The sequence below is a fragment of the Anopheles stephensi genome, chromosome 3 (genome assembly GCF_013141755.1).
Source record: "Anopheles stephensi strain Indian chromosome 3, UCI_ANSTEP_V1.0, whole genome shotgun sequence".
In the NCBI taxonomy this organism is placed as follows: Eukaryota; Metazoa; Arthropoda; class Insecta; order Diptera; family Culicidae; genus Anopheles; species Anopheles stephensi.
Genome location: NC_050203.1, coordinates 63,487,879 through 63,508,047, shown reverse-complemented (window position 1 = coordinate 63,508,047; position 20,169 = coordinate 63,487,879). Strand labels below are relative to the sequence as shown.

Sequence of the window (20,169 nt, the reverse complement as noted above, 5' to 3'; positions counted from 1 at the left end):
TTGCGGTCCCGAGTGGTTGAGGTTACCTGCTTCTGATTGGCCGATTTCGAATCCATTGCTGGCGGCCGAAGCTGATATTGAAATTCGTCAGGTGAGTGCTGTAGTCGCAAATGTACAGACCACTCACCCTTGGTTCGATTTGTGGTCGTCATACACCAAATTGTTACATGTAATCGCATATTGCACACGATTCATACACAATACCAAACACAAGACACGCACACAACAATCGTCACCAGTTACTACATCCGCGATCACACCTAAGTTCCTGGAAGCAGCTAAACTCGCATTATGCAAGCTGGCGCAACAAGACGAGTTTTCATCGGAGATCCGGCTGCTGAAAAAAGGAGAAACTGTAGGGCGGCGCTCACCTCTACGGCGCTTGAATCCATTCCTCGATGAGGAAGGAATAATGCGAGTGGGTGGCCGATTGAAGCTTGCACAGCTTCCCTACCAGTTCAAACACCCTATCCTACTTCCCAAGAAACATCCGTTTGCTCGTCTCATCGCATACCACTTTCATGAAAAGCTGATGCATGGCGGGGGAAGACTATTACTTTCCCAGATTCGAGAAGAATATTGGCCGCTCGACGGACGGAGATTAGTGAAAGGAGTAGTCCGTAATTGTTTTCGTTGCATACGACAGGATCCCGCCCTAGTGCAACAACAAACCGGCCAACTTCCGTATCAACGCATCACTCCGAGCCGGCCGTTTTCTATTACTGGAGTGGATTACGCCGGCCCATTTTATCTTAAGCCGACGTACAAGAGAGCTGCCGCTGCCAAATGTTATTTGTGTGTTTTCGTTTGTTTTGCAACCAAGGCGGTTCACCTGGAGCTGGTCAGCGATCTCACCACTGCAGGGTTCTTGGCCGCTTTACACCGCTTCACAGCCCGGCGCGGGCTACCGTCGGATATACACTCCGACAACGGGAAAAATTTCGAAGGTGCGTCACACGAGCTAAAAGAATTATTCGAGTTATTTCAGAGTGAGCAACAGCAAAACATCATCGCCACCAACTGCTCTGACATGGGGATTACCTGGCACTTTACTCCACCTAAGGCTCCACATTTCGGTGGATTGTGGGAGGCTGCGGTGAAGACAGCCAAACGACATCTCTACCGGCATCTGGGCAGCTCGAGGCTGTCTTACGAAGGGTACAGCACCGTTCTTCAGCAGATAGAAGCGGCGATGAACTCGCGTCCCTTGCTGCCGATGACGGATGACCCGAACGATTTGGCCGCGCTTACTCCTGCGCACTTCCTGATCGGTACTTCCATGTACGCCGTCCCCGTTCCCGACTACACGCGCCTGAAGACCTACACTTTGGATGAACTACAAACCTGGCAATTACTCGTGCAACGTTTCTGGAAGCATTGGACCACCGAGTATTTGCAGGAAATGCAGAAGGACAATAAGGTTGCGGTTCGATGCGAAATCGTTCCCGGCAGGCTGGTCATCCTTGTGGACGATTCCCTCCCCATCACCCGCTGGCCACTGGCGCGCATCATTGATGTACACCCTGGAGAGGATCAGCTTACTCGTGTAGTGAAGCTGAAAACGGCAAAGGGATTAGTCACGCGTCCTGTTACGAAAATTTGCGTTTTACCTGTTGCGAAACCGTCCTGTTAGTACCGCGTGTTAGTTATTTTGTTATGACATTCTGTCATGGGGGGGAGTATGTTTACGTTTAGATGTTTTGTTTACGCTTAGACGTCACACCATACTTGACGAAAGCTAGTTTCGTCAAGTTTTTTGATAAACGAAATATTTCAAGTATACAGTGAGTAAGGATGAGTGTCGCTCGCGTGGGGGGCACTCAGAAAGTTTATAAATAGGGCAGAAAACACAATTATACCTCTCTTCGAATTTGGAATCTGAACACGACGCTTGGTAAATATTGCAACACACATCGATCCGAAACTCCGCGAATTCTTCAATATATATATATATATATATATATATATATATATATATATATATATATAGAAATTTGTTGGCATGTATGGGAAAACTCGATGCAAATGAAGAAGCAATCTTAAGTAATTGATCGGTCAAATTGGTCAATCAATTAACTGTTAAACGAATTAGAAAGTCTAAAGGAAAACCATGAATAAATCATTAGATGTATTTTAAACTATTCATGAAAGGGATGAAAAACTTCAGAAGGAAACCAAAAATATATGAAGTGTTTTGAAAAACTCCAGGATATTCTGCAAAACAGATATGTCAAGCATACGCTAGGATACGGGTCTCAAAGAAACTACGAGAACAGTGTTGAGTTCTTTTAATTTCATAAGCCATAATGAGCTTGACATCAATGCTATAAACTGTGCTACAGATTCAAAAACACGTGAGCAGCGGTCTAAAAACTACGAAACGAGATTAAAAACTATCTAGAAAATCTGCCGTGAAAATCTATGCTTAAGCTGAGAAAGCATTGTGTTTTGTACTGTATATTGTAAACGATTTTAAAATTTACCTTATTAAAAGTAAAAATTAGTTGTGAAATACGATAAGTCTTCTCGATAATCTTTTTTTCTATTCAATAAAGTCTGCCATATTGCGGTTAAATAATAATCTAAAACAAAATAGTCTTGCAAGGTTTCAAAACCGTCGATATCAGCTTTGTTGGTATGGTGGAAAAACTTCCAATAAGTTCTAAACAATCCTCGCAAACAAAGAATGAAATCGGCATCTATTTAAGGATTCGGCGAAGGGTTCCAAAGTCGCTTCTCCATCTGCAATTCTTCTTCCGATGCTCTCTTTCTCTCTCTCTCTCTCTCTCTCTCTCTCTCTCTCTCTCTCTCTTTGTCAGCGAATGCCCACCGACCATAAACAATCGCAGTCGTAAATCGCCGGCACACCCTTGGCACCGCACTAATAGCCAACCCACGGCTGCCCGGCACGTCTGTTGGGTGGGGTTGAACTTAAGTTTTTCTTATTTTTTATTTCCTACTGACTGACGTCCCTCACTAAAACCGCCGCTGATGGTGATCGTGGTGGGTGAAATACATGCTCCACTGTTGGGTGTTTTGTAGGCAATAGATGGTTTTGCGAAAAGGTTTACTTAGTTTTGCTCGTGTCCGGTTTGGCACTCATAATTTTTCGTAATTTTCCACTAATTGAACAACTTTTCTCCACCATAAACCAAAACTTGCCGCGGGGTCAACAGTCACCCCATGCGTTAGAGCGTTGGAGAGATGCTTTCCATCCATGGCAGCTTGTGCGAACGTTGATCGACCGGTGTGTGTGTGTGTGTGTGTGTGTGTGAGGAAAATTATAGTACGGCCAGGTTTTCCTGACATTGATCATGAACTTTGTGCAAACTGCTTTTAATAATTTATCTCAATTTTGCACACACAAAACAAAAATCCCTGTTCTTCAACGCAGATGCGCGCAGGTAGCAATGAATGGCAGTTTTATGAAGAAAGAGCGTAGATTCTGCTTTATTGCGTTCATGAACTGTGAGCAAAGCGTAAGCAAGAGGAAGTTCGCACGTATCTTCCGCGTTCCGAGCAAATTCCTGACATTCTCGTTCTGACACGGATTGGGATTATGTGTGGAAAATGAACTCATTTCTTACTATCGCTAGTTCGATAATAAACACAAGTGTTACGGATTTTATTACATTTCCTCTGTGTCGCTTTTAGCTAGAGCATTTTCTAGCTCCCCGAAAAACTAGTGATGTTCCGTTCTCTTTTCATTACCACAAATATTCTTGCGCTGGCCTTAGATGGGCGACCTATTTGATGACGCAAGTAATCGGAAAACCGTGTCACAACTGTAAACCAGCCCAATGGTTGGTGTGTGAGGCGTTACCAGTTTCTATCATTGAAATGCATAAGACGCCTATCATAAACCCTTGCGGCAAATTCGGGTTCGCAGCAAAACGGGGAAATTTGTACCAACCACTTCCGGGAGGCAGCGTATCGCCCGACGTCAGCAGTGTCTGTGAGCCAACCTAGTTCGAAGAAGCACGAATAGAGCGTAAAAGTGGTATCTCTTTGCTTTCTTTCCATTCCCCCGTGAAACTCTACGATTCGCTTTCCCCTACACGAGACTATGGCAGCAGCTCACGAACGAACCACGGTCACCAAGCGTAACTGGCGGGCTTTACTTCTTTTCACCGCCTGAAGGAAAGTGTTTATACCGTGACAGTTATTACAGGCGGGCGGAAAATTTATGGGCCACATTTTATTCGCACGCTTATTGCGTTTGATGAAGAGAAATAAGGTTCATCGGAAATCGGACAGGGACGTTACAGCAAAGAAGGATGGCAATGATGAAAGATTCAGCCTGTACAGGACGGCGATAGGTGTACGTTGAATTAAGTGTGTACACTTCAGACGGAGTAACATTTCGCTTCATTTCTGTAACCGTTTGAGAGAAATGCTTGACATGAATATTTAATGGCATTTCATTTAACAGCTTTCTTTAATTTTTGCTTTAGTCCTCACCAGTTTATTGTAATATAAAATATAGATACGAGTATTTTTACTATACTTTTCCTATGAAACACTTTAGTTATTAAACTATCCAATTATGGCAGTTTTAAAACGAATCCTTCACACAACAAACTCTGGTGGAAAAAACCGAGCCAATCAACAGCCACTCGAGGGGCCGGAGAAAAGATTTACGATAACAAGGACCCAATCTTCTGAAAGGGTTTTGCGGAACCGAGCCTATCCGTTACGGGGACCGTTTTTACAACCATTTGACGCTACCTTTTTGCGACGCACCCGCCATCAAAGGCAAAAGACGATCGGCACCGAATTATCAGCAAAGCCAGCAAAGGGCTTTGCTCCCGCACTTGTGATGGATCCGTTTGATTGAATAGAAATTTTGGGGTAGGTTTTGAATATCCGCGCGAGAAGCTTTCCGCGGATTCGGCAGCGTAACGACAGTCCGCAACTACTTATACGGAAAAACAGACGCAAAAATCTATGCCCCAACGCTTTCCGCTCCCATTTCCTTCTATCAAGCGCAATCAAACAAGCTCTCTCTAGGTCCTTTTTCTTTGTTCGTCTGCTTGTTTTGTGTGTTTTGTAGGGTGACTTTTTACAGCAAGTTTGACATTTTGTCACGATCCGCCTGTTGGGTTGCCCCAGTTTGGGTTGATTGAAAAGTATTGTAATGCTGAAGTTTTTTTTTGCTAAGCTAGGCTGAAAAGGCTGCGTTTGAAGTTTTTTTTTTGTTGTTGATCAGACTATCTCAAGATGATCTTTGCTGAGTGTTTGAATTGAAATATTTAGTGAAGCACAAGGAAGCAACGGATATAGGCTTTGTTTGATATGAGTTTAACAACGGGAGGTTCGTTGGTACAATGGCGACAGTCTTTTAGTAGGTAGGACTGAGCGTTGAATCTCATCTCGATCGTTCTTGTATATAGTCAAGGAAACCTGGTAGTCTTAAACCGCTTGGAGTTTTCGAGCGAAAGAGGAGGAAGATGAACGGTGCCCTGATAGTAGAGGTGACAGCAGCGGTGGTCTTCTCACGGTAGGACCAGGATTCGAATCTCATCTGGACCCGTTCCCACGTTGTGAGGACTGGCTATCCAGCTACGTGGTTTAAAGAAGCCTAGAAAGTCATTAGATTATCAGCGTGAAAAATTATAAGGTCGCAAAGCCATGAAGATTGGATATAATCATAAGAAGCCATAATTAAGGATAAAGTTTCGAAATGTATCCCTGAGCGAATGAGTTGTTAAATAATCAAGCAACTACTCACCATGCCCAACAATCTTTTGGCGTTTGTAAAATGCTTATCTCTTCTGGTGCAATCCTTTAATTTAATGTTTTCAATGCGGGTCCGATTTTTGTCAAATACGCCGTCCAAGTCGGTGATTAAATGGTCTGGCATCTAATAAGTCAGAATGTGCAAATGACGGCTCTTGTTGTGTCTTAGCATTGATACTGACCTCAAAAATGGGGCGTCTGAATCTCGGAGGACCTCATCCAATTTTAAGCAAGTAGCAGCTGATTGTAATGACACTGAACCAATACAACATTTGCAAATATTTACTTCTACGATTGCTTTGCCTCAGGATTATTTATTGTGTTGGATATTTTAAGATTATCTGTCCGTTGTCCAAAGATGATCGCTCTTCGACAGCAATTTCTTTTGACGGACATGTTGCGTGCGTATCAACTTTACATGCATTCAATAACACTCGTCAAGCGAACAGCTTCAAATAACTCAATTTACGCACGAGAAAAACAACAAATGGCTGTTTATAAATGGGAAAAAAGAGCCCACGCTTATTGGCCGCCAAATATCCGAACATGGTTTCTACACGACCGACAAGAAACAGTTCAAACCATTGCTCAATCTGCTGCATTTGCTTGCCCCAACCATTCCGAAACTGCATTCAGCTAACTTGCTATTTTCGAAAAACCCCCTTTCTCCTGCTATGCATTCACTGCTGCCATAACCATTAAGGCAATAGTATTTCCACACCTGTCACGAGCACCGGGAACACCTTCAATCTAACGAATCCCCCACCACCTTTATTTCGGTGTTGTGCAGTGCCCGAACGGTGGCACACGAACATCAGCAAGATTGCAATTGATTTTTGACGGGAAGCACGGTTGGGCTACCGAAGAAAAGCATGGTAGCCCGCACACGAGACGTCACGCTTGAATTGGCTCGACTCGACTGACTTCAACCACATTCTGAGGGAAAACAAACGATCCAAGATATGTTTCAAAAGACTCTTGGCAGGTTGCCTACCGTTACACGCTCCAAATCAAACATGTGGGCATTGTCGTTCGGGAGCAACATTGAATGGGGAAAGGGGCTGGGGAAACAAAAAATGACAAAATGGAAATAGTGAAATACAAGCCCTCGGGGAGGCAATAGAAAAAGAATACGAACGCAACAACATCGAAAAACTTCAAGCGCAATCAAACAGAAAAGTGCCTGTTTTCAAAAAGTCCTGACCACGCTGGCTGCTCGAAAGTGTGGTGGGGAGGGATTGTCTTGGAGCGACTGGGTGCCTTGGGTGCGGTGTAAAAAACACAACTTTCGACAGCTAAATAAATTGACTGAAAGAAAAGCACCACAGTGGCGTACCGGGCATAGTTGGCATGCGAACTGATTTGCTTGCTCATACGGTACGTACTGTTTGCTTTTCACATTGCGCAATTTCGGTCCACCACCCGGATGGCGGTGGCGCTGCGGGGAAAACCAACCCTGCCATAAACCAATAACCTCCATCAGCGCAAAATGGTGGCGGTGGTAAACGATTCGCGTGGAGCGTCGTCGGATTTCCACCTTAAACGCAAAACGGCGGTGACCAATCAAAGCTTCTGGGAGGTGCGTTTTCTGCGCTGCTCGCCGTGGTGCATCGACGGAATACAGCGAAGCAAAAAAACATGAACAAAACCAGCACAACAGGACACCACCACCCGGGAGACGCGATACCCAACCCCATCGAGAATCTATCGAGCAAACACTAATAGTACTTAAACTTCTTTTAACATGAACCGGTGTGTAAGTTTGTGTGCGAAGGGTTGGCGCACAACGGCCACTGGCGAAGCGTGCACCGGGTGAATGTTTTGGAACTGCTAATTAATTAAAGTTATTGATTCACTGTGGTTTGGTAGCGTTTGGGCGTTCGGATTGGTGCACCAGCACTGTACCGTGTTGGTTCACCCGCTGGGTGAAGGAAGCTTTTGCATTTGACGGGTGCCACACGATCAAACTGGCCGGGAAGGGGTTTTCTGGTGTGTTATTTACTTTCACCCGTGAGACACACGACAACCGGCACGTCTAACGTCTGTAGCTGAAAAGGTTGCCGAAGCGAAGAAAAGTTCATCAGCATAAGTTTTAATAAGGGTATTTAAGCAGTGTTGGTCGATTCTTTTTACGCTATGGTAATGGTAATTAAAAATAAGTTTTTGTTTTCTCTGGCTTTTTCTTAATAATATGTCGTTTTATTACATTTGTCAATTATTATTTAGGGAAAGGTGCTTGACTTACACAGTATCTAAAAAATATTTGAGAAGGACATAACAGAAATAAAATATGATTAATGAAGTGAAAATGTTTTCAAACCAAAATCAAAAATATTTAAATGTGGTAACGTGATGAATTTTCAAATCTTCCCAACGTCTTTCCAGAAGTTTTCAAATATTCGTACAAAAGTAAACAGAAAAGAAAGGAAAAAAAGGATTCAATCGATGTTTTTAACAAATTTATTTAAAAAAAACAGAAAACCACAGTAATGTAATGATGATTTCATGCTTGGTTTTGAACATCTTCATGATCTCCGAATTAGAGTTGGTACTTATAAGTATTAATTTTTACAGTATTTTTGAAGTAAACTGTTTAAGCTCCTATTTGGGCTTGGGCGGCCCGATAGTAGACTGTGAAAGCGGCGCCGATCTTCAAACGGCACGACTGGGGCTCAAATCCCAACTGGGCTGTTCCCCCATACTGAGGGCTTGACTATCCAACTACGCTGTATCAATAAGTCTAGTAAGCCATAAATGGCAGACATGACCTAAGAGTTTGTTAAGCAAAGAAAGTAGAAAAAGGGGCTCCAATTTCTTACATCGTCTTGATTTATCTTTAAACCTTTATTTAACCATTATCTAATTGAAGCTTAACATACAGCAAGAAATAACTAGAGGTTTGATTTTCCAATGGTTATTCATGTAACAACATTAAATCCCACTTAAACTAATACATATTTTGATGAAGCTATGAAAACGTCAAAAAATATATAAATCTTGAATCTCTGATACAAGCCTGTCCAGAAACTCAAAATATGTAAATATAAAATTTCAAAATATTAGGAACATTTTTAAAGGCTGTCAAATGCTTAAAAAAATTCAAAAAATCCATAACAAATTATCAGCATTCTATAACATTTTAGGTAATTTCAAACTTATTTGAGAAAGTATAGAACAACAGAACCAAACACAATGCAAATACTGTAGAAAACCCTGCACTGCGATGTGTGGTAATATTTTTCAAAACATTGTATAATTTATTCAACAACACATTCCCTACAAGGCAATGAATTTGCATTGGTAAAAAGAAGACAAATTGAATTAGCCCATGACGTGCTCGTATTCCTTCCCCTTTATGCCTTCCGCGGCCATAATCGTAATTGAAACACGTTTTCGTGCGATACAAAATGTGAGATTTTATTAGCGTAATTTTGGTCACGTTCTATTGATGATGTGGGACAAGAGACAAGAAAAAAAAATTTCGCACGACTCAAAAAACTCCTTCATTGTTTCCGTGCACATCTCTTTCAATTGTTTACTCACCTGACAGAAATTGAAAATGTCACACTTTCCTACCGCTTAACGAGCTCCAGCCGAACGAAAGCCGCGTAAAGGAATACCGTACCGTGCGGCTTATCACCTGCACGGAAGCAGCCGTTTATAAAAAGGACGCACGCGTCAAATGCTAAAAAGCTTAAGTGTTTTATCGTCCCATCGGTTGCACCGCAAGATCAACACGCTGCCTGCTGCTGTTGTTTCACGCATCCCGGATAAGGTGATGAATACTAAGCATCAAAAATGCTGCCGGTGGATTCATTCAGGCAGCAGCGTTAGGACGTGCACGTACTGAAAAACAAAAAAGGTGGAAAAGAAAACAGTGCTAGATGGTTAAATAAAGAAATGACGAATTTGCCATATGGGAACGCTCACCGCAGCACTCGCACTCGGTATCAACGACGAGCGCTGAGACGCCACAACAGACTGGTGTTTCAGCTTCGAGTCCTCACATTAGGTTCGGTTTAAGGGAATGTTTCCGGCCAACCTGGACGTCAGACCGAGGGGGTAAAAATAAGCGCCAACTCAGACAACGGATGAATTATAAACGAACGAATCATAAACCTTGAGCCATATCCTTAACGGAGCTCTTCACCCGTGAAATCAACCACAAGAATGAACCGATTTCCGGCACTTTCACTGCGGTGGAGAAGTTTGCTCAAAACGGCAACCGGTGGGCGTACGGGTGTAGGATGCGGGCAAACTTTTATTCCAAGGCAATGAAGTCTTGCCACCGGTAGGTGCAAACTAGCGCAACAAACCGAGCGCCACCGTGGCCTCGGTAGGCAAAGGGCGCACACTTCATCAAATGGTTGTGCTTGAGGCACAAACAGATTTAGGCCGGAAAGCGAAAATGGACCACTCTCGATTCCGAGCACGTAGGAGCGCAGATCAAAAATCGTTCCCCAGGTTCGTTCCGACAAGGCTGCTGCTGTTCTTCTACCCAGCAAACCTGGTGGAGAAATGATGGACAACGTGGTTTTTGTGATTCGGTTTCTCGAGAAATCCCTCCGGTACGGTATGATTACAACGAAAAGTATTGTTGGAGAAAAGGGGACATTTGTACTGCGTTTAAGCGAAATGGCTCTTTGCATTGTACGGACCATACTTCAAATGTTGAGCGTAGTTTCTGGGAACAAGAAAGTTACCACAAAAAGGCAAAAAAAAAACTTATTTATTTGCAACATTTGAAATTGCAAAATGAAGCTTATATTCGCATGCCCAAAATCATCATAAACACACCGAAATCAATTGCCAAAGTTCCCGTGATCCAATATGAGTTTGATGTGTGGACCAACGCAAAACGCTTACATGATATCCTATAAATGGACCTTTTGAACTTGTTCGTAGAATAAACACATACCGGCACACTGGGAAATCTGATAAAGCAGCAATAAATTTGATGGATTCCGGCACTGAGTGGCCGTTACTTATGCTCGAGTGCATTAATCCGTGTGCGAAAGCGCGTACTCAGTTTACAGCCAAGGGTACTGTGGAGTGGAGTCGCACCGATCGGTGGGCCGCCACAAAATGAATTGATATTCGAACTCAAGTTGCAAATGGTCGCTAGAGCAATTGGAAAAAGCGAAAAGCAGAAAACAACAAAACGAACCACGAACACGAAAAACAAACGCTGACTGGGGCACAATATAAAAATGAAATTGCAATAAAATAACAAACCAGGGGGCGCATCGTTATTTTTATTCGTCGCTGCAAGCAGTGCAGCATTTCGGAACAGTTTTATGCTGGTGCGCTACACAAATCTTATGCACCGAAAAACCAAAACGCACCGGCGTTTGGCTTTCACGCGTGTCCCTCTTTTCGTTCTCTTGGTGGACTTTCTCGGTGGTGTTTGGAAGATCAAAAAATGATTTTCAGTAGGCAGTAAATTGTGCCCGTGACATAAATTTTGTTCAACTGGTAGGAAACGAAAATTATAGCCACATCACGGCCGTATAACAGGCCGTTGGCCCGCACAGTGATTAATGGTACGAAAAACAAAGATATTTTTGTTAGGCTGTTTTTAGCGAGCGGAAGTGGCTTATTTTATGGTGGTATTTAAAATTGGGAACATAATACGGTTAAGTTTTCTATCTAAATTTGAATTTGTAAAAAAAACTTCTTGTTAATCTTTTAAGGAAAGGTCCCAAATAAACGTTGTCAAATTAAATGGACAATATTATCGGGATTGGGACTTCAAATTAAGGAACTGACGGTCCAGAGGTAGAGGTTGGTCTTCAAACGACAGGGCTGGAGTTCAAATCCCATCTGGGCCGTTCTCGCATAATGAGGGCTGACTATCCAACTACGCGGTATTAATAAGTGTAGTAAGCCAGAAATGGAATAGACATGTCCTAAGGGTCATTAGGCTTAGAAGAAGAAGAAACGTACGTCTTCTTTAGATTTCTGTAAATTATCTTCACCCTCAGCTACCAAAGTGTCAATTTTCTTCGCAGGAACTGCTTATATTTTATAATTACCTAAGAACATCTCCATGGAAAACTGTAACAGAAAATTCTCCCGGATCCAAAAAATATTAACCAGAATGGAAAAATATTATCCGTACTTCTGACAGAAGATTTTTAATACCCCCAGATAAATATGCCATTTCGGTCGCTTCAATCATTTTCTAGTTCACAGATTCATTATATCATTTTTATAAGGAGAGAGCTTCTTTTAAGTTCCTATACAATTTAATTATAATTTTACGATACCTCCACACGGCTCATGAAAATTATTTTTCAGTTATATCCTTCCCTCAACTGTGTTTGCCATCAATGTTTCCAAGTGTTTTTCTCAAACAATCGACTTTGAATATGGGTATATTGAATAATAGGGCAATATTGGATCAAGATACCGTGTTTGTTCTATGTTAAATTAGTTTGAACGGAAAGAGTTGTTGAGTAAATATGTATGTAAAAGTCAGTGTTTCAGTCCATTCAGGCTCCATCCAAGGAATGAAAAATGTTGTGTTGGTAAGCTCCCATTATAGCAATACGGCCAGGCCGTTCTTCATGAATAAAAAAAAAAGCTCCCATTATCATTTGAACCAATTCGGATGCAAACAGCTTCCGATGAAAACTGAATTAAATTGAATCTTATCCTCTGAGGATTCAGCACCATGCTGGGAATTTCATACAAACTTATACCAAATATTTGCCTTTATTCATTAAGATCGAATTGATCGGGCAGTTTGTCATCAAACATGATGATGCGTATTGGTTGTTAACAAATAAGAAACATTGATGTTAAATGATGTGAATTATTAGAGGCTTACAAGTTCAATAATATGAAATGATCAGAAACGTCAGGTTGATTTTCCATTCCAAATAATGCATTTATGAGCGAGGAGGTCTTTTCTGTTTATTGGATTTGTAAACGTTTTTGAACACGCTTGTTTGAACAACAATATCGAAAGATTGTAAACGAAATATATCTTTCAAAGCTATATGCCACATTGATGTGACAATGTAGACAACAGATTGGATTTGGTTTTTGGATGATTAATTCAGCATTGAAACCGTTTGATTCGGTTTATACAACCCGAACCATACTGAATTGCTAATGAAACTGAACGAAGGCTAGCAAGTGGACGCTTCCAAACAATCGATCATTATTTTCACCGAACAGCGATCTGTTGCCATCCCTTATGGATAAGCTTTTGCATTCAAACGTTCGCCTGCCGTGCTACCGACTTACCCGCGAGGGATTGAATTATCTTACGTCCAATTTGATTTTCCTCGGTAGCGCATAACGAATGGACCGGTAACGCTTTTGCTAGAATTCCATTGAAGAAGATTCGTTTTTCCGGGTGGATTGCATGAATGGTACTTCCGTGCTGAATCGTGTTCTAGTCGAGCACAACCTCAAACTTACAGCGAGCCACATACACAGACACAGAAACAAAAACACAGCTAGGGCATCATACGCTCGATCAACTGGCCCGCACAACGGCGGGAAGCAAAGCAGCAACGGCAGAGAAGATGGAGCGAAAGCATCCAATTGTAAATGGAAAATCTCAATAGCAGCACCCGATGCACTGGGACCGATGGCGCGTTCGGTGAGGCGGCCTCAAAGCAAATAAAAAAGTCAAAATCAATCATTCCACATAAAGATAATTCGTTCTTATGTGCTATATTTTCTGAATAAATCATACCCACTCGGTCCGCTCACTCACTCTCTCTCTCTCTCTTTCGCGGAGGGAATTGTTTCGGCGCGATCCTGCCGACTGGTGGGCTTGAATGATCCGACAGCATAATACCCTCGTGTGCATACGTATACATCTCGCGTGTGAAATCCTGCCTTTCCCTTACGGTTTTGGTTGCCGTTTGTTTGTTTGTTGGTGATGGAGGTTCGGGTGGATAACTTTCTTTTCTCGCTTCATTTACTTCCCCCCCCCAAAACCCATCCATCTCGGCGTGCTCTGGGCGCGAATTGGTGCCCGGCATCGCTACGCCGAGAAGACGGTTCAATCAGAGGAAAAGGCGGTAGAATTGTTTATGGCATAATGGTGGATGGATATTGGCAAGCCAGCGTGCGGCTGTGTCGGTATGACTTTGCACGAAAAGCGATAGGTAGCGATGTACGCGAGCCAAACACATTATCGCTACCATTGTACGTTTATGAATAAATTACTCAGATAACAAAGTGCGAAGGATCCACGGCACCAGCACCCAGCTTTTGGGAAGGTTTACATCCCAGGGTTTGTATGTTTATGTGAATCGAACACTCGATGGTTTGAGGGTGTCTTCGCACTAACTTTGAACGCGCTGAGTGAAGAAGATGGTACGTTAGATGAGTGTTTGCTGGAAGTAATGGGAAGAGTCTACTTCAGAAAATGGTTGGATGTGAAGGTAGGCTGCAGTGTTTTTGTATTTTAAGAAAACTAGTATTCTAGCGCTAGTTTCATAAAACTAGATAACCATTATTTTACTTCCATCACTTGAATCATATAGTATATACCTCTCAAGTCTCCAAAACCGCTCGAGTCAATCTCTCAACTTCCTTCTCATAGCATAGGAAGAACAAAAGAGCAACAAATTTAATGAGATTGTTTTCAATTTCAACTCACCCATTTTCCCCTACCATTTCGTTTCAGTTGGATAAAACGCCTCTCGTCCAACTCATAATGCTTGCTGCTGTAAATTTTCTTTGCCAACCGGAACTTTATTTCCGATTTTATCAACCACTAACACAAATGGAAAGAAAGTTCTACCGTGAATGAAATTGTTCAATGTTTCTATCCGGGCTTATTATTATTGGGATCTTGTTGGGAGTTTAAAGGAGACCTCCGGAGACCACCATACCTTCACTGTAAACACACACACACACACACTCACAGCGAAGGATGTATGTATGCAGTAGCTTATCAAAAGTGTAAATCTAGCAAATTAGATTTAACTTTCCTGACGCAAGGCGAACCTGAGCGAGCAAACTTTCAACCATTTGTGGAGAAAACATTTCCACGCGGTCATTTCGATCCGGAACATCGGAAAGGAATTCTCCATTCGGTCGGAAGTTTTCTAAAAACAAAAGGGCACCGGTGACAATGATTATGTACCGAATGAAACGAAACTATGTACTAAAAGCACAGCCACACAGACGCACGCACATTGGAAAGCTTACAAAAACCCCCAAGACGAAGCTCTGCCTGTAAATGAGCCTTGGAGACGAATGATCCCGAACGATTGCTTCGATAATCTCGTAGCGAACGGACGTGTAATGGAGGAAAAAAGCGTCAGCCCGACGATCGTTTGTCAGTGTGAGTTAGGAAGTAAATCCGTTTCACTATTTCTTCCCGGGGGGAAGATGATTGAAGCAAAACTTTTCAATCCATTCGATCCCGCTTCCCGGGATCGAACGATCGGGCGATATGCTTGGGGAATGCCGGAACTAGCCCAGCGCTTCCTTTACGACATTACCGTACCATTGCCATTTTCTGGCAAAAGACAAGAAGACACAAGATGCACTGTCGCAGGTTGAACTTTCTGTTTGGTGCGCAGTATGTGGTACCAGGACAGAATGCGAATGTCTGGCTGTGATTTGATTCCATTTGCCAAATTGATTTTCTTTTCTTCCTCCTTTTAGCTGTGTGTGTGTGTGTGTGTGTGTGTGTGTGTTTGAAATGACAGCTTTTCAGTTGCGGATGTGAGTATATTGTGGAATCTTTCCCCAGTTTTTCATTCTCCACTCGCTGGTAACACGAAAGCCAGCCACACTAACAATAGAGTTGAAACAAGCGGAACGTACCATTTCCTGTTTCTACTCTATTTAACGTACTTCGAATTGAATTAATCATCAGCTGATGATGGATAAACATTTGTGCATGAGGTGCGAGTGTGCACAGGATGAAGGAACATCAAAGTGGTAGCACTTGGACTAGGACTTGCGGCATTCGTAATGCTAGAAAAAATGTTTAAGTCCAGTTGCTTCAGCATACCGCAACATTTCGCGTTTATTTATTAGCCAATGCTGGAGTAATTGTTTGCCTTTGCGGGCTTGCCATCCTGCCTGCGCGTCGGGTCAACTCATCAGGTATTCCCATTGAGTAGAGAAATCAATCAGGATCAAACCATTCAATTGAACCGTACATAATGTGCGGGTGTCATGATGATATACTTTTCCATGCGAGCGACACGTGCAACACGGTGTATAATATTCACCGACCGGAGAGCCCAAAAACAACCGGGGAATGTAGGATCGAAAACCGCGTACACAACCACGTTCCTGAATCTAATGAAGGTATTCACCCGGACACTGAAGTCCTCACCGGCAAGAAGCTTCGGGCATGACAAACATATTCTTCACCTTTTGTTTGAGGACAAACATTGGTGCTGCTGCCGCTAGTATTTGACCTGCTCCTTTCGAGGCCTTCCGAGCTGGTATTTGGCCCCGTTTCCTCCACAATCAGCCCCGTCATCGTCTGGATTTTGATTCTGGTTGGGCTAGGTGAGAAGGAGGTGCGGGGAGGAATCCAATCTGGGGGTGGGATGAGATGTGGAGGGACGGTATCTAATTCTCCCAATACAAACCCTTCGCTACACACATCACCCTATACCAAACACGTGGCAATTTCCGGTCACGATGCTGGTGTATCGGGTGGACACGTGAGTAAATATGGCCGACAGACTGAAACGCACCCCCAAAAACGCTCCACACACGCGTCCCCAAGCCAAACGAGGGAAAAAGAGAGGGAGAGCGTGCAAAAAAACGCATAGAAAACACCCCGTGAATCGAATAGTCCTAACACCCCCAAACACGTCCAACGCGTGTCCTTGGACGTCGGGCACAACGAAAGTCAATCGGATATCGAAATGCTATTCCGAGATTGTTGGCACTGGCCGGCGTTGACCGTGGGGCAAACGGTTCGATGAAACGGTTCAGACGAAACGGAATGATTACTGCTAATGATGTTAGTTGATAAATATGTATGAATTCCATCTCGCATTGCAATCGCATCGAACTACGACGGCGAGAGACCGGCCGACCGGACGACGGTACGTACGTTGGTGGTGGATTTGGAATTGCGATTTCTGTACGGCCCGGGCGATTTTAGATTCGGGTGCGATTTGCCGAGTGCGGGATCCATTTCGGATCCTTGCCGCTTAGGGGTTCAATGGGTTAAAGTCCGCCCGGTCAGGTATGTGTGTGCGCAAGTGTCTGGCGTGAAAGTTCTTAACCGGGAATCCTTCGCATTTTGATGTACTTTAAGGAGTGGATGAGTATGTGTGTGTGGATTGATCTTGTCTGCATACAGACAAGACATTACATCAGTTGTCATTTATATGAATGAATCATAGGGTGTTCTTGTAACAGCTGAAGAGTCGTTTACTTTAATACTTTTGCGTAGACTTAGAGAAGAATCTCGAAGAATAAGGACGAAATAGAGCTCTGTGTTACGTCCGGCTTGGTGTTTCCATATAAACACAGTCCTTGTCCTTCCGGTTGGATACTTTCTCTAAACTGCACATCGACCGGGGGTGGACATTCTAAACGATCAAGCGAGAAAGTTTTGCCGGTAGGGTAGCTTGTCCGTGTTTCTTAAACGATTTTTGTTTTTTAAGACTTCCACCACGGCCTCTACCAACTGTGTGTGTGTGGTACGTGAATTGTTTGATAAAAATGGCACGCTACAATAATAGAATGGTGGAAGAGAAGACGGTTCCCTAGAAGCAGGAACCAATCAGCAATGTGTTACGCAGCAACATCCCCTCTGACCACACATACGTAAGCAGCAGCTTCTTAAACAAACACACTTTCGCACGATCCTACGCAATAAAGTGAAAAGCTCGAAAAGCTCAAATAGAAAATTGTAACTTCTGATGATTGGTTTGTGTGTGTGTGCTGGAGAACTTATCACGATCCACGGCATCCCGCTCTTAGCTGTTTCTGGCGAATGGATCGAACATTCAAATACGAATGCCATTGAGATGCCTACTCGCTATGTTTGAAACATATTCCACTGCATTATGGATCGTTTCCAAAAGTTGGTTTTCGTTCTTCGGCAGCGCTCACCGACCTCTTTCAATCGCTACTGGATCATGATCAATGGACTAGATTCCTGCCGTTGGGGAAGGGTAGCGCTCAGAACACTGGAGAACTTTTTTTCCCCGGGAATTCCTGCCCAAAACTGAACCAGCTTCCAGGAGGTGGGGGGTAAGGCACCGGTGGCAGACAGGCGGGACCTATTACTAGCCAAAGCAGGAAACGGAAAAGCAATTTTCTCTCCATCGATATCGGGATGCCATCGGAATCAACTCCGGGTGACAAAAGTTTAAGCAGGAAATTGGGAAAAAGTTACCCATCGAGCTCCACCGCTCGATCAGGCTACGTAAGTGTGTGTGTGTGTAGGGAAATATTAAAGCCAAACCGCCAAAGCTGTTAGGGAAACTCAAGACATGTACGCCAGCAAGGAACATACACATTCTGGCGGTTTAAAGTTAACACGTGCCACGAACCATTCCGGGTACGGACCTACTACGGTGGTGAAAAACCGCTCACACTGGTGGTACGGTGTGTGCGAGTGTGTCCACTCCAGGAACAGTAGTTTAGTGGCTGTTCCGAACTAATTAGAGCGATTATGTTGCTCAGAAATGTTGCACGTTGTTTTGTAGTTTGCTCTTTGTTGGGTGCTGATAGCTGATGTTGGTTTGGCAAAAGTTTGGCCGGTTAAATTTGCACCGGTTATTTGGCTTGGCTGTTTTTTTTTCGTCGTAGCGCTGTATCGTTCACTAACAGCTGGTAGGGAATAATGATTTGATAAGGTCTTTTTTTTCATTAGTAGCATTAGCCTTGCAATGTCAAACTCATTTAGACTCGCGAGAATGGGTCGTATACAAAATATTATTTCGCGAACCACTCGGCAGGCTTTTGCAGTATAAGAAGAAATTTAAAGGGATTAACATTAAATTAAGCGCGCGGACATTAAGCGGTTGTTTGGATTAATTAGTTATTGAAACTGTATATTGTAACTGTATCTATAGTTACACTTGGTGAAAAAAAACTGTTGGAGAGATCCCACTCTCCATGATTTCTATCAGACTAACACAACTGTTATCATAATAAAATATATATCAAAATATAGATCGCTTCTTGAATAAAGAGCAGAGATGAAAAGTTTTTGGAGTTAATAGTTTATTGAAATGAGGTCAAAACCTTTCGCGGTTGTAATCTTTAACAAGAAAAACAAGGAGCGTTATGAGTTGGTTGACGCGTGAGGAAAAACTGCTTCCCAAATAATCAAGTTCTGGAGATGCATAAGCACTATCTGGGCTCTCAAACTCAACCAATCAGGATAGAAACTTGTCTGCAATAAACCTTAAAATCGTCAAAGAATCAATGAAGATCGTGTAGATTCGACGAAAGAATTTCTTAATCTTTCCAGAGTTCCCGAAAAATCGACTTACAGGAGTTTCTGTTCATATTTAGATTTTTTTTATTTCTCGTAGTAACGGCCGTATTTCTTAATATTTTGACTTACTGAAGTGCGCTACTCGGTTACTGAGGAGCTACTATGAAATTCGAAGCTTGGAGTTCAAACAATATTGATGCTTATATCTCACGAAGCTATAGGCGATCCAATTGTAGATGCGAGAGCGGCACCGGTCTTCAGGCGGCAGGACTGGGGTTCAAATTCCATGTGGGCCATTCCCCTGTAGTGAGGATCGACTTTCCAACTACGCGGTATCAATAAGAGGTTATTAGACCAATGAGAAGATGAAGAACTTGTGAAGTCAGAACATGCCTATTAAAAATATGTTTGTTTGTAATAATTGTTTGTCTTAAGATTTGATTGAAAGGAGTCACGTGCCTGTATTTGACAAGTCTGCATAATTAAAAACTTTGGCTATAATTGATCGATAGAAAACCCATTTCGTTAGTCAATAATCAATAAAACATCTCATTTCACCATTTTTTTCAGTCCCCAAAACCCCTGCTGCCACACTCAGCTGTTGCTGGAATGTGTGCCTAAAGAAGACATTTCACATTTTACACACAATGGTAAAGTTGCCCACATCTTTATAACGAAAGTAACTTCACTACCTTTCTGCCCAACACACGCGCAGCTAGTTTATGTTGTTTGTAAAGTACGCCTTTTTACAGTCACTGTATCTGGCATTTCTCACCGAACTGACTTGAAAATGTCAAGTACTGTTCTCGCTACCAAAGCCCACTTCTTGCCCCCGAAAATGGTACGGCCAAATGGCGTTTGAGAGGTTCGTAAAACCAGGCCACATGAGCGGTGAAAGCCATAGGCACCATTGTTTGTCCCGTATTTCACGACACTTAATCCATGGTTTATTTTATGGACGTTGCCATAATTTAGCCTTGTTCATGATGCCTCCCTCATACCCACCGAACCTATCTGTGAGGCTA

The 20,169-nt window shown here is 42.9% G+C and overlaps 2 protein-coding genes across 6 annotated transcripts in view; both read left to right on the top strand.

The window, feature by feature from the left end:
* The window catches only part of LOC118511577 (CD166 antigen-like), a 186,478-nt gene that overhangs the window by 41,925 nt on the left and 124,384 nt on the right, over nucleotides 1-20,169 (top strand). The window contains exon 1 of one of the 5 annotated variants that reach the window (XM_036054826.1): nucleotides 19,775-19,794. The exons of the other annotated variants lie outside the window; for them this stretch is intronic. The gene's annotated coding sequence lies outside the window, so the exon portion shown is untranslated. Of the gene's footprint in view, nucleotides 1-19,774; nucleotides 19,795-20,169 lie in introns of those variants that run through there. 5 annotated transcript variants of the gene reach the window in all.
* LOC118510013 lies at nucleotides 1,031-3,658 on the top strand. Its single transcript, XM_036051399.1, has 2 exons — nucleotides 1,031-1,389; nucleotides 3,655-3,658. Exons 1-2 carry the CDS (start codon nucleotides 1,031-1,033, stop codon nucleotides 3,656-3,658), a joined length of 363 nt encoding a protein of 120 aa, XP_035907292.1.